Source organism: Parambassis ranga, chromosome 3 (assembly GCF_900634625.1).
Source record: "Parambassis ranga chromosome 3, fParRan2.1, whole genome shotgun sequence".
Taxonomy (NCBI): domain Eukaryota; kingdom Metazoa; phylum Chordata; class Actinopteri; family Ambassidae; genus Parambassis; species Parambassis ranga.
Genome location: NC_041024.1, coordinates 6,360,974 through 6,378,859, shown reverse-complemented (window position 1 = coordinate 6,378,859; position 17,886 = coordinate 6,360,974). Strand labels below are relative to the sequence as shown.

At 39.0% G+C, this 17,886-nt stretch overlaps 2 protein-coding genes across 2 annotated transcripts in view; both read left to right on the top strand.

The window, feature by feature from the left end:
• Nucleotides 1–5,176: 5,176 nt before the first annotated feature.
• LOC114433222 (mortality factor 4-like protein 1) lies at nt 5,177–11,898 on the top strand. The gene is made up of 12 exons (XM_028401672.1): nt 5,177–5,385; nt 5,807–5,853; nt 5,968–6,035; nt 6,155–6,241; nt 6,432–6,512; nt 6,675–6,700; nt 7,357–7,445; nt 8,179–8,280; nt 8,874–8,962; nt 9,725–9,897; nt 10,297–10,381; nt 11,412–11,898. Exons 1-12 carry the CDS (start codon nt 5,346–5,348, stop codon nt 11,494–11,496), a joined length of 972 nt encoding a protein of 323 aa, XP_028257473.1. The 5' UTR covers nt 5,177–5,345; the 3' UTR covers nt 11,497–11,898.
• A 2,759-nt stretch (nt 11,899–14,657) lies between these two features.
• uacab (uveal autoantigen with coiled-coil domains and ankyrin repeats b) overlaps nt 14,658–17,886 on the top strand; it is a 34,196-nt gene continuing 30,967 nt past the window's right edge. Inside the window, exon 1 of the mRNA XM_028401356.1 lies at nt 14,658–14,837. Within this exon, the coding sequence (XP_028257157.1) occupies nt 14,790–14,837 (48 nt within the window). The 5' untranslated portion in view covers nt 14,658–14,789. The remainder of the gene's footprint in view (nt 14,838–17,886) is intronic.

The following is a 17,886-nucleotide window of genomic DNA, read 5'->3' as shown; positions in this document are numbered from 1 at the left end:
GACACAAAACAACGACAATGTGTGAAATATGATTGTTGTAAATACGCAAAAAAAGACAACAAAAAATAGTATCCACTGTGTGTGTGACAATAAACGTTTACGTGATTCAGTTGTCCTCATAATAGCTGATTATGCAGGAGTGTTAAAAGTACCAGGTGACAGAGTGGTGAACAGTCGCCTCCTTCAGCTCTCAGTGCTGCATTGTGAGCTGCAAACTGAAGATGATGGGCTCCACATAATGGATTTTTGTGTTCAAAACCTGAACTCGTCACAGTGCCAGAAGTGCATGTACACGTGCAGGTGGGCCTTACAGATTGGACTTGAAAGCTGCTGCACATGCGCACCTAGAAGTGAAGTCTACGCCTTCATGTAAAAAAATAGGCCGCAGTTGTGGACTGAATGTCAAATCCTGAATGCAACAGATAATGTAACTACAGAAGGATTCATAGCTTTATTTACAGATGATGTGCCACAGTTTATCTTCTACATTTCACATCAAAATATTTGTCACTCATTACAAAACACCCAAACATCAAGTACTGTATAAACCCGTACTGTCTTTGAAGTATTTCCTTTGCATTAACTCAGATTTCATTAAAAGAACAAGAAGGGCTCCTCTTTACTGTGTGGGCTGTGCTGCTTTGACATGAAAGTCACAGAAAGGAATGATGCAAAAAAGCTGAAATAAGCTTTATTTGTTACAAGCGCACAAAATTTTATCTGTACAGGATGACTACACCGTCAGTCGGTTTTCATTAGTTTGCTTTGCTGATTTTATGTTTTGACTGAAGGATGTGAGTTTGACCTCCTCTTTGGATCAAGTTGACACAGGTGCAGACACGGGTGAGGAGACAAAAATTGAGGTCAAAGATATAATTGGGAGGCCAGGAGGCAGCTCACCCTGGGAGCTGAGGACCAGGAACTCAGGCCAAGGCAGCAGGTCAGGAGAGTGGGAGCTCAAAGGATCCTGGGCATGGGGCAGGCCAGATGAGAGGTGTGGGTAACAGGCGACAGGAACAGAATGCAGAATGCTGAAGAGAAAAAAAAATGATGACAAATTTGGCTCAAACCATCACTGGCAGGTGGGAGAGTCTGTCACCTGAGTGGAGTGGCTGATTGTGGAACTGGTCGCAGCTGGACAACCTGAAGTCTCTCACACATGTGCACACACATACACACTGACATAGAGCAGGTAAGAGAGATGCATTGTTTTTCTGAAAGTTTTAAGTTACAATTCATAGCAGCTTATTGCCACAGTTTGGATTTTAAATGGTTCTTTTTATTGTTTCAGTCAGATGTAGAGCATGAAGTTGGTGACTCATTCACGCAGGTGCGTGTGGGTCCTCTGGTATTGCACCCCAAATATGTTCACATAGTTAAGATCTGCAGGGAATACAGGTAAATCAGTGAGGATGTGATGTCTTCTGAAGTGAATGAAACACAACAGAGCAGGGCAATTATAGGCTAATGGCTACTGTTTGATGGACTCATTCAAATAATTTTATATTTTTGTGCCTGAAACAATATCGGAGCATTTGAACACGTGCTCAAAGAACCAGACAGGCTGTAGAAAGGTGCTACCAAATGTCATTTCAATTATTTTCTGGATTTTCTTCTCCTAAAATGTGATCTGCCACATTAACACAGAGGATCTGTTCTGTTTGAAAACCTTAAGCTCCTCGGGGCATTTTTTTTTTCTAAATTTCCACCTGAAAACCTCTCAAGAGCCAGGGGGCAGAAACAGACATATTGGTGTTTTTTGGAAGAACACTGAAGCATCAGACCCTTTTCCACACGATTAGAATTGTTAATGCTGAAGACTTTTCTTGTTTCAAACCTTCCCTGATAAGCTTTCATTTGCAAGAAGTTGCACACAGGCAGCCTCGTGCATGTCAGGGCAGAAACGCAGCCCTTGAAAGCTCTGTGAGGACGCACAAAAATGCTGCTGCATAGAAGGTTCTCAGAAGCAGAGATGCTTTTACTTGATCCTTTGATGCTAAGTTCTGAGAAATCTGGACTTTTCCTGGAGCTGGTTGCTATAGACCCACAAAACTTAATCCAGGACAGATGGAAGGAGGGCTGGGTCAGAAAGGTGATGACTGTGGTTAATCTCTATCTCATCAGGGCGAGAAAGAAGCTGCATGGAGGTGCAGAAAGCACTTAGACGACTGAGCGTGTTTACATATGCATGAGTGACCTCTCTTGTCCTGGTTTCAGAAACCTGGATGCTACCTGCAGTACTCTGATTTAAAAACAACAACAACAGGGTGTGTGCCTAAAAGACTAAATATGAATCCAGACCTTTTAATTTGTTTCAGCTGTATTGATAGGTATGTGAATTATATGTCAGAACAAGGGGAGAAAAAAGTTGAGACCAAGAGTCTGTGGTCGGGGTGCGTGGGTGCGCTCTTTCAAGCCTCAAAAAAAGGAATCTTTTGACATTTCGCTAAGTATCGCCACTGCTTTAATCATGAGGAGGTGCTGCAGGGTCTCGTAAAGGTCAGAGAGGACACACAGTGACATTTTGGAGAAAACACAGTTGTTAAAAGAACCAATCAGGTCAACAATCAGGACAATGAAATTGTGCTGTTGCTTGTGGTGTACCTGGGAGAATAAAAGTGAGAACAACTTCAAGAGCTAATCAATCTCAGCCAACCCCTGAAGTTATAATAGAGCCGCTCTTTGACTTAGAGTGTGTCTTGCCGTTGTGATGTGCAGTATTTTCAGCTTTAATTAACCCGAAGCAGAAACTCTGATAACTGACAGGTAAAAGGAAGGTAAAAAAAAGCTCTTTGTGTTGATGCCAGCAGTGTTAAAATAGAGCCATTCATTAATTTCTGTAAATAAAAGAGCTTTGTACTATGCTGTCAGTGGATGATGTAAGACCGCTGTGAGGATGATGATTCCTGCTGAGTGGATGATTAACAACAATGAAAGAAATCTATTATTATTCAGTATGTTGTGTGAAAAGTATGGATGATAGGACTGCAATAACATAACTAGTGGCAGAATTTCCTTCTGAAATGTAGTCCTTATGGAGCAAATGTGTATATATATGTATATATGTTGTTAAAGGGATAAATGTACTGTTGTGCGTACATAGGGAAAGCAGCTGCCACTCAGACTGCACATGAACACGATGTCAGATGGACTACATAATAGCTGCAATTTTAAATGTTACCAACACTCAAGTTGATTCATTGAGTGGAAGCTTGTTGAAACTCAAAGCTTTCTGTACACTGATTACGTATAAACACTCAGGGTTTTCTCAGGCCACCTCATTTTTCTTCCTCACCTGATTCAATGTTTGCAGTATTATTTTTTTCACTGCAGGCAAAAGAGTTGTTTTTGTCATTACCATAGATTCTGTGTACTTTCAGTTCTGAGTAATTTGCCTTGACACATCGGTGTTTGTGTAGGTTTGTGTTTAAGTCTGCTGTTGATCAGTTTCACATGAATGAAACTTTGAATATGTTGAAATGATGATTAGCTTGTACAGTTTGTCCTTTCTGTCGCAGCTGTCAGTCAGCTTGTGCTGCTGTCGTGCGACTACTCAATTTCCATGCACCAAATGAGGGGTTGGAGACATATAAAGCTATTCATATTCTGTTCTATGTGGACAAGGACATTAGAAATTTACACTTCGATGCTGCATTAATTTGTCCAAGGCTTAGTGTTAGCAATAATAAATGTTGAATTAACTGATTTTTTTTAACCCATCCTCACCAGGATAACCTAAAAAAATGTTATTTCCTGGTCTTTATGATAACCATGGCAACCATGTGGGGTTTTTACTAAATAGTGCATGTCTAATGTGTTCTTCAGGAATAGACATAAAGCGTGTGAAAGCCTCCATTTTACCTCAAATCAGTGTTTTTCTAATCATAGGTGAAACATAACTGCATACACAAAACTCAGGCCCACTGTCCCCTCAGTCCACACACATCCCATAAAGCCTTAAAAGTCAATCATTGCTGCATAAAGGTTGTTATTCTTGCTAAAAAATGTCTTCATGCCTGTTGTAGGTTTGGACGATTTGGATGAGGTGAAAATATATTTTTTGTCAGTCTCCCCTGTAGTCAGAAGAAGGACGCTTATTTAATTTAAATTTCTCCCAAGAGTCTCTTTTAGAGCCCAAGGTTGTTCAGTTTGGTTTTGGCGACACTGACTGAATTTTAAGATGCTTTTTCATGTGGAAATATTAAAAAGCAGCCAAAGGTTTGCAGGCATAAGTGTAAGTCATTAACACTAGCTTATAAAACTGGTAGCAGTTCCTGGCATCCTTTTTTTTGCCTCCTTTGAGTACTGTTGACATTGTATAATGTTTTTTTTTTGGCATTTCCCATGCAGACCATCATCAGTAACCACAATTCTACAAAGTGTGTATTTTCCATTTTAACTCACATTACCACTGCAGGAATAGATAAACACAATTCAAAGGGTTGAAAATATCTTTATTAGATCTGGAAGTGAATTATATTTCACGCTGTGGTGTGTCTGAGGATGTCAGTAATTAAAAACCAGCTGGTCAGCGCTGCTGTCTCCCACTGTTGCCCTAATTGGTGATCCAAGTCATTCCTGTGTGTCTCATAATTATAAAACATGGGAGGAAATGACAATTCCTTCATCACATCATTTATAATTGGGTACTTCACTGACTCTCAGATGATGACAATCTAACATTGTGATAAATGATAGTTGGATCCGCCTAGATGTCCACTACTGTTAAAAAAAAATAATACAAAAACAAAGTATGCTGAGATCTATGTCTTCTATCTATCTTCATATGACAATGTGACAACTTGGAGAGTTCATGAGAAATTTGTGACCTAAAATGGTTTTTCTGGCAGCCAGAAAAAGGCTGAGAAAGCCTGAAGTGGTGACGCCACAAAAATGCCATCTATCTTCAGTCTGTAGCTGTAGTTATATTTATAAAGAGGTACCACGTTTCCTTAATTTTTTGTGAGAACTATTCTGAAATTATGCATTAAAACTCCCCCTTTGTGTTGAGGACAAAGTAAAAAAATGAAGTTAAGTTATGTTTTTGTGAAATTATATAATGTATATGTAATATGTTAGTCCTCCAATGGAGATGAAAGACAAAGAAGACTACAAATCTGGGGTCAAAAAAAATCTTCTTTCTTTATCCAAGTTTTAGGAGGAGCACCTGAATGCAGCACAGCTCCCGGGTCTTCACGGTGGTCAGGTGACCCGCAGCAGGCAGGCCATTCTCGGCTTTCTCCCTCGCTTTGGCTCCAATGTCGGAGGAGTTTGCGCCTGGAAGAAATGGGCTCTGGCAATGCACGAATTTGATCATTCAGAGATCCGATCAGTTGAGTCTGTGAATGGCGCCAAAACAGGACCCTAAACCTAAATTTCAAGAAGGTCTGTAGTGAAAAATGACAGCGACGATGCTAACGGCTGGAAGGGAAGGGGGCGGGTTTGTTGTTGTTATTGTTGATGTTGTGACTCGACAATAGCGATATTCATGGATGAACAGAGAGTCTTTGTTCATCCTATGTGTGTAACCATGTCGGTTTAAACACGCCCAAAATAAACGTAACGTTGTAGTAAAGTAAATGAAGCTAGCTTAAGGTGTACAGACGATGTTAGCACTAAGCTAATAGTTAGCTAGCATGTTATTTGTGCTATAGCGGAATATCCCTGCTCTATAGGAGGCACGGGGGTTCGATATGAAAGACAATAGCTCAGTAATATAACCAAGGGCATGGCGCTGTGTGGAGTTGTCACTAAAATATGTTGTGGTTATCTTGTGTTTCATGGTGTGCATTTCCTTCCTTGGCAGGTGAAAGAGTCCTGTGCTTTCATGGGCCATTGCTCTATGAGGCAAAGGTTTGTTTCATTACCTAATGTGTGTGTGTGTGTGTGTGTTTGTTATTGTTTATTAACTGTAAAAGAAATTCCAGCCAATGACTGACACATGCTTGTATGTTTCTCTCTTTGCAGTGCGTCAAAATCAACATAAAGGATAAGCAGATTAAATACTTCATTCATTACAGCGGATGGAACAAAAAGTGAGCAGCTAGGTTCATATAAAGTTTGAATTTCTCATATTTTTGTGTGAGGTACCTCATGTCTTCTATCAGCTGTCCAATAAAAATGACCGTGAAGGCTTTTTCTTCTTCTCTTGCAGCTGGGATGAATGGGTTCCTGAAAGTAGAGTTCTCAAATATGTGGACAGCAACCTTGCGAAACAAAAAGAGCTTCAAAAGGCCAATCAGTGAGTCTGCCTTTTTGTGCACAGAGGTAGAGATGAAGAAGTGTTTTTCTGAGTTACCTGTTATACAGTGCCAAGAAATATCTCTCTGGTAATGAATCAATCTTCAGTTGTGTGCATGAATGTGTTATTGTTTGTTTAAATGCTGATCAGCAAGTTGGTTTGAAGTCACTTTGTTTTTCTTCCTCCTCAGGGATCATTATGTTGAGGGAAAGATGAGGGGTTTAGCACCAAGTAAGAAAATTGCTGCTGTGCAGCAGAAAAATGTTGATCTGTAAGTGTCCTGCATGTTTTCCAACCTCTAATAATTCACCATGTACGTTTAGTAAATGCTGCTGTGTCACATTATAAAGAATGGAGTAACATGGAAGTCTCGGTGCTGCATTAGCTGTTTAAGTATGATAATATATTGATAATGTCTTTTTTTGTATCCTAGGAAAGTGAAAAAGGCAAAGCAAAAGAGTAAGTAAAATATTTATTTCCAACATGTTTGCATCAGGTCTGATAAGATTTAAAACATAAACAACAGCAAATATTGTGGTGCTACAAAAAGAAAGAGTAGCCACCTCAAAAATGTCCCATTATATCTGACATTTTTGAGTTTATTTGTTTAATTGTAATTTTCTGCCTTGTGGTCCTATGAGTATTGTTGTCATATTTTGGCCAAATATTAAATACATATACAAAATAAATGAAAGATAATGATGTACAAACCTTTTCAACTCAATATAGAACAAATTTTTGTTGTAGTTTTAAAGCAGATTGTTTCTTTTCATGCTTTAGGAAATATTTCTCCAGCTCAACAGTTCAGTCCCTCCTTCTGTTTATAATTTTTTCTATTAAGATTTAGTTTGAAAGGCAGCTTTACTGATGCCCAAGTTACCTGCTCTATGTGCGTTAACATCCCTCCATTCTATCACAAATGCTGACTGCTGAACTGTACGCTAATGTTGATCTCTCCTCACTTTGTCTTTGTGACAAAAGCACTGTCATATTTGGGGAATTTGTTACGAATCTGTTCCCTGCAAGAGAAGGCTTTGACATATCTCACTTAAAAAAAATAATTAAACACAGTAGCTTTATTTCCTTCATAAAGTATAATCTGGTGTGTTGTGCAGCCCCAGGGCCGGGTGAAGGTACCAGCAGCGGAGAAACGCCCCAGGGGCCACGGAAGAAGAGGGCTCGGGTTGATCCAACTGTGGAGAGTGTACGTATCATCAATTATTGATTCCTTGAACTGTCATTAGCATGGCATCTTGTTTGTGTGTAAACCTGGGGAGAGATTTTGTGTTCAGGAGCTTTACAATCACCCAGCTTCTGCACAGCTGTTGATGAAACCACAACTGATTAACTTTTCATGAAGCTGCTTCCTTCTTGAGGTGTGAACTTAATAGGAAATTACTCAGATGTTACATATACATACATAAATCCTCATTTATGTGACATTTCAGCCAGCTCCTGCAGCTGTTTGAAGGGTTATCTTTGCACAAATGGAACACATGTCACCTGTGGGCCATAATAGGTGATTGCATAAAGTCTTTCACGGCAGCATTTCTTTTTATATCGAGCCCATGGTGTGGCCCAAGGGAAAAAGGCTTCAGTTCTGGAAAGAAATAGAAAGTAACAGCAGGAGATGTTGATATGGTGCATCCAACAATAGAAGTGATTATAACCCGAATATAGACCAGGGTGAAACCTTTAATCATGTCATGAAAAAAATGGAACATTTTAGAGTGTATGCTGTTTTTAACATGCTGTCAATACAGTTATTAGTGCTTCCATCCCATGTAATTTAAAGCACAAACAATTCTTTTGGTGTTTGTTGTCATGATGGTGTGAAAAACACTAAACTCTGACGTCTTCTGTACAGTGAAAAAGAGGTACAGTAGAGCCACCAAACCAAATCTATTAAGGAACTAAAAATGTGTGTGTTTGTTTAGGAGGAGATGTTCACCAACCGTGTGGAGGTGAAGGTGAAAATCCCTGAGGAGTTGAAACCCTGGCTGGTGGATGACTGGGACCTCATAACTCGCCAAAAACAGGTATGAAAAACACACTCTCCAACCGTGAACACTGCGACCTTTGGCCAGCTTCTTATCAATGCACAGTTCAAAGGTCTGCATCAGTAATAATATAAAGGATCACTTGTGCAGATGGTGTGGATAATGTGCATTTCTGCAAAGGCACCAGTAATTTAGAACAAGTTATTTTACCACCACACAGCATCAATGAACATTCTATACAACAGTAGAAGAGAATATGTGTCTATGACAAAGTAGGTCCTGAACTGCAGAGTGTGTGAAGTGGAAAAGCAATTGCTTTCAAAATTATAGCAGTCTCCTCCTCCTGTAGACTTGATGCTGAATCAAAATCAAATGAGCCAGGATGTAAACAATACATTTCTATATATGTTTTCATTTTGGCTTAAATGATTTGCAGACTCCATTTTCATTTGCATCTCTGCATTTGTATACAATGCAGAGATGCAGACTCCATTTTCATTTGCATCTCTGCATTTGTATACAATGCAGAGAGTAAGCAGAGACACTTAGGCTTGACAATTATAGAAAAACTTACCACAATGTTCTGAGTGTACGGTGTGGGATGAAGATGTAATTTTTCTGCTGTTTTCCAGTTGTTTCATTTACCTGCTAAGAAGAATGTAGAGACTGTTTTGGAGGACTACGCCAACTACAAGAAAGCAAAAGGAAGCTCAGACAATAAGTAAGAATTTAAAAAAAAACACCCTGGAGTTCTTTGAATGATGTAAAAGCGTTAGTGTCTGTATTCACTGCATGTATCCGCTTCATCATGCCACCTATTGTATAAAATGCTTTTACCCTTTTAGCATGTAACTTCCTTTCATGGAATAAATTGCATGCGATTGTGACACCATTTCATGCAGCTCCGTCATGATAGAATTACCTGTTCGCATTGTAATATTGAACCTACATGAAGTGAAAGGGCGGGTTTCCAGTAATCGAAAGGTTGGTGGTTTGATACCCCGCCCGGCTACATGCTGCTGTGTCCTTGGAAAGATACTTAACCTCATTGCTCCCAGATCCCATTGAGTTGTCATAATGACTGTCAATACAACTGTCTACATCCTAGCTAATACTGTGATGGGAATATCTGCAGCCTATCCATGATAGGGATACATTTTCTTACATTTTGGGCTGTGCATGTGACATTATCTTCAGCACACCATGTTTTTTTTGTCCCATGTTTGGCATCCAAACTTTTTAGTAGAATCTCCAGTAATTTTATCAGTAAGATATTTTCTTTAAATACAGTAGAATGCAATAAAATATACCTTATTTGATTTAATCTAGAAGGTTTAACACATTTTTAAGTGTAAGGGATAAACAATAGGATCCTAGTGTCCTGGCATTATATTAGCAGTGATTAAATTCCTATCACAGTCAAGCTGTGTGTAAACTCTCTCCTCTGTGAATTGCGTGACTCTTCTCCTCCCTGTCCACTTAGGGAGTATGCAGTAAATGAAGTGGTGGCGGGAATTCGGGAGTACTTCAACGTCATGCTGGGCACTCAGCTGCTGTACAAGTTTGAGAGGCCACAGTATGCAGAGATCCTGGGTGAACACCCAGACATGCCGATGTCCCAGGTGTACGGAGCGCCACACCTGCTGCGTCTGTTTGGTAGGAGAAACACAGTATATACATTAAATATATTGTCTGGATGGACTGATTGCTGTTTCTTAACTATTTAACATAGTTAAAAATAGCTTTCCTACGATGTAGGACAGCTGCGAACTACAAAACAGTAATGAGCAGCAGTCTGATAGAACAGATGCTCTGTGGGAACCTCCATTGTTGCCTACTGATGTCATAGCAGTTCGTCATTGGATGCCGATTGGTCGAAAGCATCGTGGCACAAAAGATTCTCTCAAATTCAGCTGCCTCTAGGATGAACCAGCTTTTTCTGTAATTAAAGAAAAAATAATAGACTAATTGTATTGACAGTATCAATAAGTCATGGGCATTTATTTATCTTTCAAACTGTAAGAGTCTTCTTCTGCCTCATTCCTCCACCAACAGTTCGTATTGGAGCCATGCTGGCCTACACTCCACTGGACGAGAAAAGTCTGGCTTTGCTGCTCAGTTACCTCCAAGATTTCCTCAAGTAAGTTTGAACTCCCAGCGCACCACCAGAGACTCCGCTGTCAGGTCTGGCTTATTCCCAGACGTCCTGTTACATCCGCATTCACATTAGTGCAGCCAAGCTTGATGCAAATCCTTAAAAACATGAGTCAGGAAATCAATTTCTCTGCTCTAGGATATTTAGTTTTTCATTTGACTGTATTGTGGCAGATTTAGGGGTACTTTAGATAGAATGCATTTTTTAAAATGTTTTTTCAAGTGGATCTTATCTGATCCTTTTTGATAAATTACGTAAAATATAAAATCAAAACAAAGGCAGAAGTAGTTTTACTGCCCGCTGGTGAGCAGTGACATAATATGCCATCTAGGACTGTATAGACTCTTTGTTGACTATTGAGAATGTACAGAGTCTTTATGGTGACGAAATAATCAGAAATAAAGAGAAACTGGAGCAGTTCCGAGCAAAGAAAGACGATGTCTGATTGATCAGTTGGAGCACCAGACCAGTAAATGAATAAGTGGTAAACATATAGAAGGTTTTCTTCACTGTGCTAGCTGCATGTGCCTGCGTTTTACAGTGGCTTTATGCCCTTCATTCTAGTAATTGACCAAAAACATGTATGTTGTCCATAGAACATGAACACTTACTGAAGCAAATACTAAAGGTTTAGCCTTGAGCCCCCATCAGCTGCCCACAGTGCAGTCTTTTCTTAAGCTTTTCATAGCTTTGTTTGTGCTGTATCAAACTCTTTACTTCTCAGTGGGTTTCTTTATATATGTCACACAAACAGATTCTGAATTTTCCATAAAAAGCTTTTGCGTATCTTTTCACATCTTCTGTTAGAGCAGAAAAATCTTATTTCTCAAACTAAGCACGCCTATTGGGTGTCCAATTTTGAAAACAGCCTCTGGCGTCTCAGCGTAAAAATTGTTGTTGTATTAAATTGTATCTTTCCAATTTTTGTAGATAATAGCATAGCAAACAACTGCTGAGCAGCTAATGTGTTTTCTGTCTGGCTCTGCGATGATGGTCAATTGCACATTTCCTTTAGGTACCTGGTAAAGAATTCCTCCACCCTCTTCAGTGCCAGTGACTACGAGGTTGCACCCCCAGAGTACCACCGCAAAGCTGTGTGAGAGCTCTCAGCTCACAGCGAGACATGCGTCGGCCGTCTCCCAAACCACCAGTAAAATAACCATTACTACCCTTTTGAGTGCAGGCTTGGATGAGATTTTTCACTTGAATTGATGCGCTTTTCCCTCAAAGGTCTCAGGAGCTTGTCATGGTTTAGAAGGAAAAAAAAATGGGAAACCTTTTTAGCTGTATCACCTTCCTTTTTTCCTCTCCTTCCCCTTTTTTCCTTTTGATATCAAAACACAAAACGACAGACGAAAAAAAATGTTTCTCTACAATCCATTTCCACAAGCAGCTCCTCTTTGGTGTTTTTGTGCATTCCAGTTAATAGATATTTGTTACTGTTGCATGTGTGTATATTTATTAGTGTATCTTCTGCCACACGAGGTGCAGTTTTAACGCTGGGTCACATGCTCAGCACTCAGCTGTCAGCGAGTTTTTGTATCTGTACTTGTGTATTTGTATCAATTTGTAAAGAAAAGTTGTTTCTACAGGACCTCTGCAGTGTTGTCTTGTTTGTGTCTTGTAAATTATTTGGAGTTACGACTGTTCTTCTAGATGCATTTTGCAAAATGTCACTCAAATATGAATTAAGATGGAAAAAAAAGCTACTCCCTCCTGGCCCCAAGCACATTAGACATCAAAGACTATAACAGCAGTGTGTGGTCTCATGCTCATCTGACATGACAGCGGAGCAAAGATGCCACCTTTCATGTGTGCGCTTCATGAAAAATAAGCACATGCCACGTGAAAGAGAAACTTATTTTTTCAGGACTCAGTGTTCCAAATGTAAAAACATCCACAATTACATACATGAATGTTGAAGCCTATGTGATTTTAATGCACAATTCCAGCAGTTTTAACAGTCCATAATATGAATAAATGATTATGAATGTCAAGTCAAGAGGGTGTAAAATCTCATAGAATGAGTTTGCATTATATATAATCTTTACAAAGGCTGGATTATTGTCATGATTCAGCCTTTGATATGGTGATAGTATTCAGATTCAAACCACATTATTAACACTGAGAAGCTGTTCCTTTCAAACATACAAAAAAATGAATAAAAATGGTTAAAGCAACAGAAATAAGAATACATAAAACTTAGTAACCAGCGTTCCTGGTTGTGGATCAGCAGTTTGAGGACACCTAAAGAGGAACACAGGCTTTTCTGATGTGTATCAGATAGGCTGTAGGTTAAAATAAACGCTCATCTTAAAAAAAAAAAAAAAAAAAAAATCTTTTTGGCTCCCAAATCAATTATTGAAAGAGCTGGCAAATCCCAACAGTGAATAATTGTCAGTAGAATATATTTTATTACATTAAGCAGGTTACTGGTGAGGCTGATTGAGGTGGTGCATCTCATGTTTAGCAACACCAAGTATATATATGAACTCTCCATCCATTTGTTACCTGTTACATGAAATCTGTTTACTTATATACATGTGATTCAGTAACATGTTATTTATGTACATTTATTTATAGCTATTATAGCAATATTTAGATATACAGTTTGATTTGTGTTTTGTGAAATTAAATAATATTAGGGCACAAAGCAAAAAAATCCCTGCCTGAATTGTAGAAAAAAGTATAAAGAATGGGAAAGAAAGCAGTCAAATTATACAGCACTTACTTTACTGATTATGTGTTACCACTTAACTCAGCAGGCACCTGAAATGTGCACACAGAACCTGTTATTTTTGCAGGTTAATCCAGCTTTAATGCAGATTATTATGTAATGTAATGTATGTGTGCTGTCAGGTACAGAATAAAACTTAATTTTATAGCAACATGCTTGAAAAAAAAGAAATCACTCTTTAACAGGTTTACGTAAATATGTTGTGTGCTCACTGTGTGCCCGATAAAAAAAAACACCCTCTGACACTCAGTAATTGTTTATAGTCCAACAACAACCTCTGCTCCGCAGAGTGTGTGATTCGCAGTCCCACATGCACCGTCAGGTCAGCGTGCTTCCTGCCCGGGTGGGCAAGGGGATGAGCAATGGTCTCCATGCCAATGTCACCCTGGTAACCATGTTGCCATGGAAACATAGACAAAAGGCAAGAGGCTCATTGAATGGCAGGTAGCATAATATTTCCTCACTGTAACAAAATGGCACACTATTGATTCACATAATTCCAGTTATTCCAACCTCACACACATTGATTTCTTAAAGTGCATTTTATTATCTACTAATGCTACTATAGCCTACAACCAATCCTAGATTAAATGGCTGGTATGTTTTTAATGCTGTGAGGACAGTGGATGGAATAATGACCACAAGGGGGCATCATTTCCCCCTCGTTTTAATTGATACGCCTAAAAACAGGTTCACCTGTTGGTATAACCTGCTCCCCTGTGGAGTTATTATTTAGTTTATTTCATATATTCTTATGAACCAAAGTCAGGCTTTATAAATGCCAAACATAAAAAATAGACAGAATATATTAAAAATCAATTCAACATTTAACATGTTTTGAAATCATCTTTATTCAAATTAATTTAATCGCCTGAATATAAATCATATGAAACATCACTGGATAAAATGATCATTTCTGTTTAGTTTACTTTTTCTTCTGTGGGAACGGTTGCATAGAAACTCTATATTTACCTAACACTTGAGGTCAGTAAATAAAATAAACTATAATAAAATAAAATAAGGCCATATATTTTCAGTGTTTATTTCCACAAAATTGTCCTAAAAACAGATTTGTTTTCTCTTTTTTTATTTTTTATTTTGAGGAACATCAACAACAAGTTACAGCACCATATATTATGATGGGCTAATTAACACAGGGATTTGGATATGTACATTATTATACATTATTATAACACTCAGATAAGTACCGTGGCTGAGACAACAACTGCATACCAGATAAATATATTCAACATGGACATATTTGTTTTAAATTACATGCAGGAGGCGTTTTATTGCTGTGTATTATTACTTATAGACACTTATTCCAGGTGTTTCGGTCTACAGGTAAGCCTGACGTCATGCCGGGTTTTCCTGCTTTGTCCCAGGACGTCCTCAGCTTTCCCCACTGCACTTGACAAGGAAGTCCTGCCCTTCGCGATTGCTGATTGGTTAGAAACTCAACCACAACGACCATAGTTGAATTTGATTGGCTCCGCAGGTTGTCAATCAAAGTGTGATCAGAGTTTGCGCTTAGGCGTCAGGTGAAACTCGCTCGGGTGAGGAAAAGGAGCAGATAAAAGTCACTTCGGCTGAACTTTTAGGAAAGTGTTTTATGAAGTCACTCAACAAAAGAAACTTTTAACACCGGGGAACATCATGAAGAGCCTCAAGTATCGATTGAAAAAGCACGAAGTTACCATCACAGTAAGTTGATCAGTTGTTTGCTTAGTTTTGCTAGTATCCCCGTTTCTTCCCGCTGGATTAGCTAGCTGTGTTGATGCTAATGCCAGACGTTTTTTTAAGAACACCAGGAGGTTTTTGTTTGTACCCCCTAAAACTCCCCTTCCTTTCAGTAACCACGTTAACTGCGGTCATGTTACTTTCCACGGTGGCTGTGGTCTGCTCGGAAAACACAACCGCCAGAAACTCTGAGCACCTGCAGCAAGTGGAGGATGTGGACCGACGCAGCTGTATTACACCGCACGGGTCCAGGTCCATGTTTTTTATGACCTGGCCTAAATTTACAGCAGTGTCTACTGAAGTGTTGCTGTTATTCACAAAGCTGGGGTCCGGTGGATAGTTCAAAGAAAATCAGTGCACCTAAAAAAACCCTCTCTCCTGGTTGTTATCACAGGGGACACCCGAAAGTGTTGTAGTGCTTTTTACAGTGGCTTCTTTTATGTCCTGTCAGGACTCTGGGAATGATCTCTAGACGTTTTCACATCGTTGTTTTCATTGAATGCACCAACAACTGTAAGCTGTGCGATCTCCTGGATGATGATCTCAGTCCAAATACACCTAGTTACAAGTTTAAAATGTACTCCAAGTAAAATCAATACAGCCAGTTAAGTTGTGCTGCGTTTAAACACGTTGGCTTTTAATGATTAAACCACTCTATTGTATCAGATTAAGTAGGACTGCCTATTTTCTAAGATGTTATTGTTGATTTTTTTGGATTTATATATGATTACAAATGGATAAGAAATGGTATCATCACATAGGCTGTCCATCAGAGTGCATTCACATTCTCAGTGCTGTCTGGAGATGAACAGTTAATTCACTTTAAGTTGCAAAGTAAACCATAATTTCCATAATGATTGTTAAATTTGTTTTTGATGGTTTTATATGCTAGTAAACTGACATCTTTGTATGAATCCTTATCTAAGGATAGTCTTGTAAAATAAGTAAGATATATACACAAACTAGGTCACAAACCCCCCGCATGTTTGTAGTGTTTGTTGCAGTTTGCAATCAGGGCTCCGTGGAAACACTGCGTGTGCCTCCAGGAATGTTACAGACTGCCTGTGTTACAGCCAAGAGAACTGAATGAGTTTCACATTGGAATTATTTGTATGCTACAAAATATACATCAGGTCAATGATTTCTGAGTAATACCATAATGTGGAATTAATTCTTTAAAATCCAACTTTGGCAGATGAGCTTCTCTTAATAGATATTCATTACAATTCTGCACAGCTCAGCATGCAGTGGGTGTTTGGCACTACACTGTGTTTTTAGTTCCCAGCAATTACCATGAGAAAGGCACAAAGCCAGAGGAGCTGTGTGTGGTAAACTCTCCAGCCATTTTTTTTAGAGAGAAAAGAAGCCTTTCAGGTTTGAAATGTATTGTATATGCATTGATAGCTGTCTCACTCACTGAGCCAAAAAAAAAAGCCTGCCTACTTCCCTGCAGCGTTTTCTGTACAGTTTGTCAAAAAGCACCCCCAGGAGAAGCTCATGGTTGGCTGTGTTGAGGAAACATTTACACATGTCTGTGTGATGATTTCATAAGGTTCACATTGCATTCCTCTGTGAAGGCAGATCCCTAATGAGAAAGTGAAAGATATTCACTTACAGAGGTCACTAAGTCCTTTTATATTGCATATTGCTAACTGCTTCTTGATTGTCATGAAACATAAATCAATCAATCAGTCAACAGGGCATTAAGAAAATATGTTTCAGATGCATGCTTCACTCATTGCTAAACAATGCTGGGAGGTGAACTTGCTCACTCCTTCCTGGTGGGGGTGACTGACAATTAGGAAATACAACTGCATTTTTCAAGTGGGAGAGGTGAGGGGAATTCAGAGGAAGCTTGTTTTTTTAATGTGTCAGCTAACAGTCAGTTAATTCTGCTCAATAGAAACAAATCCACCCACTCAGTGTGGCACAGTGTGATTATACTATCAACTCTCCTCTCCTCAATTTTTGACGAATGCACCCTAAACATCCCCTCTGCGCTATTTTGACTGTGTTCTACATTATTTTCCACTATCAGGCTTGCCTTGTCAAGTGTTGGCAAAAATTTGTTTCAGCTCAAGAATTCTAACTATGCCATGAAAACTTAACAACCTGTATTCTGAATGCAGAGGCGTTCCTTCAATACTAGCTGCAGATTAAAGAAGGGACAAGGACTGTTGGTTTGGCTCAGCATTGCATCAGACAGGGCTCCAGTTTCTGTTATTCTTTTGAGCATAAGCCTATTATAAAGACTGATTCATTACAAGGCTTCTTGTGACGAGTGTTGGCATGTATAATTGCTTTGGAATAAAGAATATGGATTTATGGACATTGTAAGTTTGACAGAGGAAGAAACTACAATAAGGGCTGCAACTGATTTGTCAATCAAAGTTTGTTATATTTGTTAAAACAAAAACATTGGGCAATTTTAGCCAAAGTTTGACTCCTATGTTGCAATCATGTTTTTCTTTAGCATAAAAGGCATTGATGTGATATTGGCACAGTCCAGGCCTGTGTTATTTTTGGTCAGTTTTTCACATTTTGCTCTTGTCAGTTTTTGTTTTGTTTTGTTTTTATTGCTGCTGCCATTTGCTAGAATGTAAAGTCATTTCCTCTCATGCAGGCACAGAACATTTCATTTTGCCATTGGTTGCAGTCATTGTGGTGAGCAACCTTTTGGCCCAGACACAAGTGACATGAGTAACGCCATAGTCTTCCCTCATCAGCCTCCATCACAATGGTGTGCCTGGGCCAAAAGGTTCTGGCAGTAAAATCAGAAACAATTCTTTTGCCAAGAAGAAATTTGGCTTATGAAAAGTAGATCCTTATCAACATAAAAAGAAAATGTGTTGACAAGAATTTCCTCAACAAGATTTAACATCTGAAGCTGGTTGGACCAACATTCCTTGACCTTAGTTTACAACAAAACTACCAGTCGCAAAGATGTGTGGTATTTAGGAGTTGTGTCTGCAGAGAGATTGAGTCAGGAAATAAACTCCTGAAGGAAGATGAG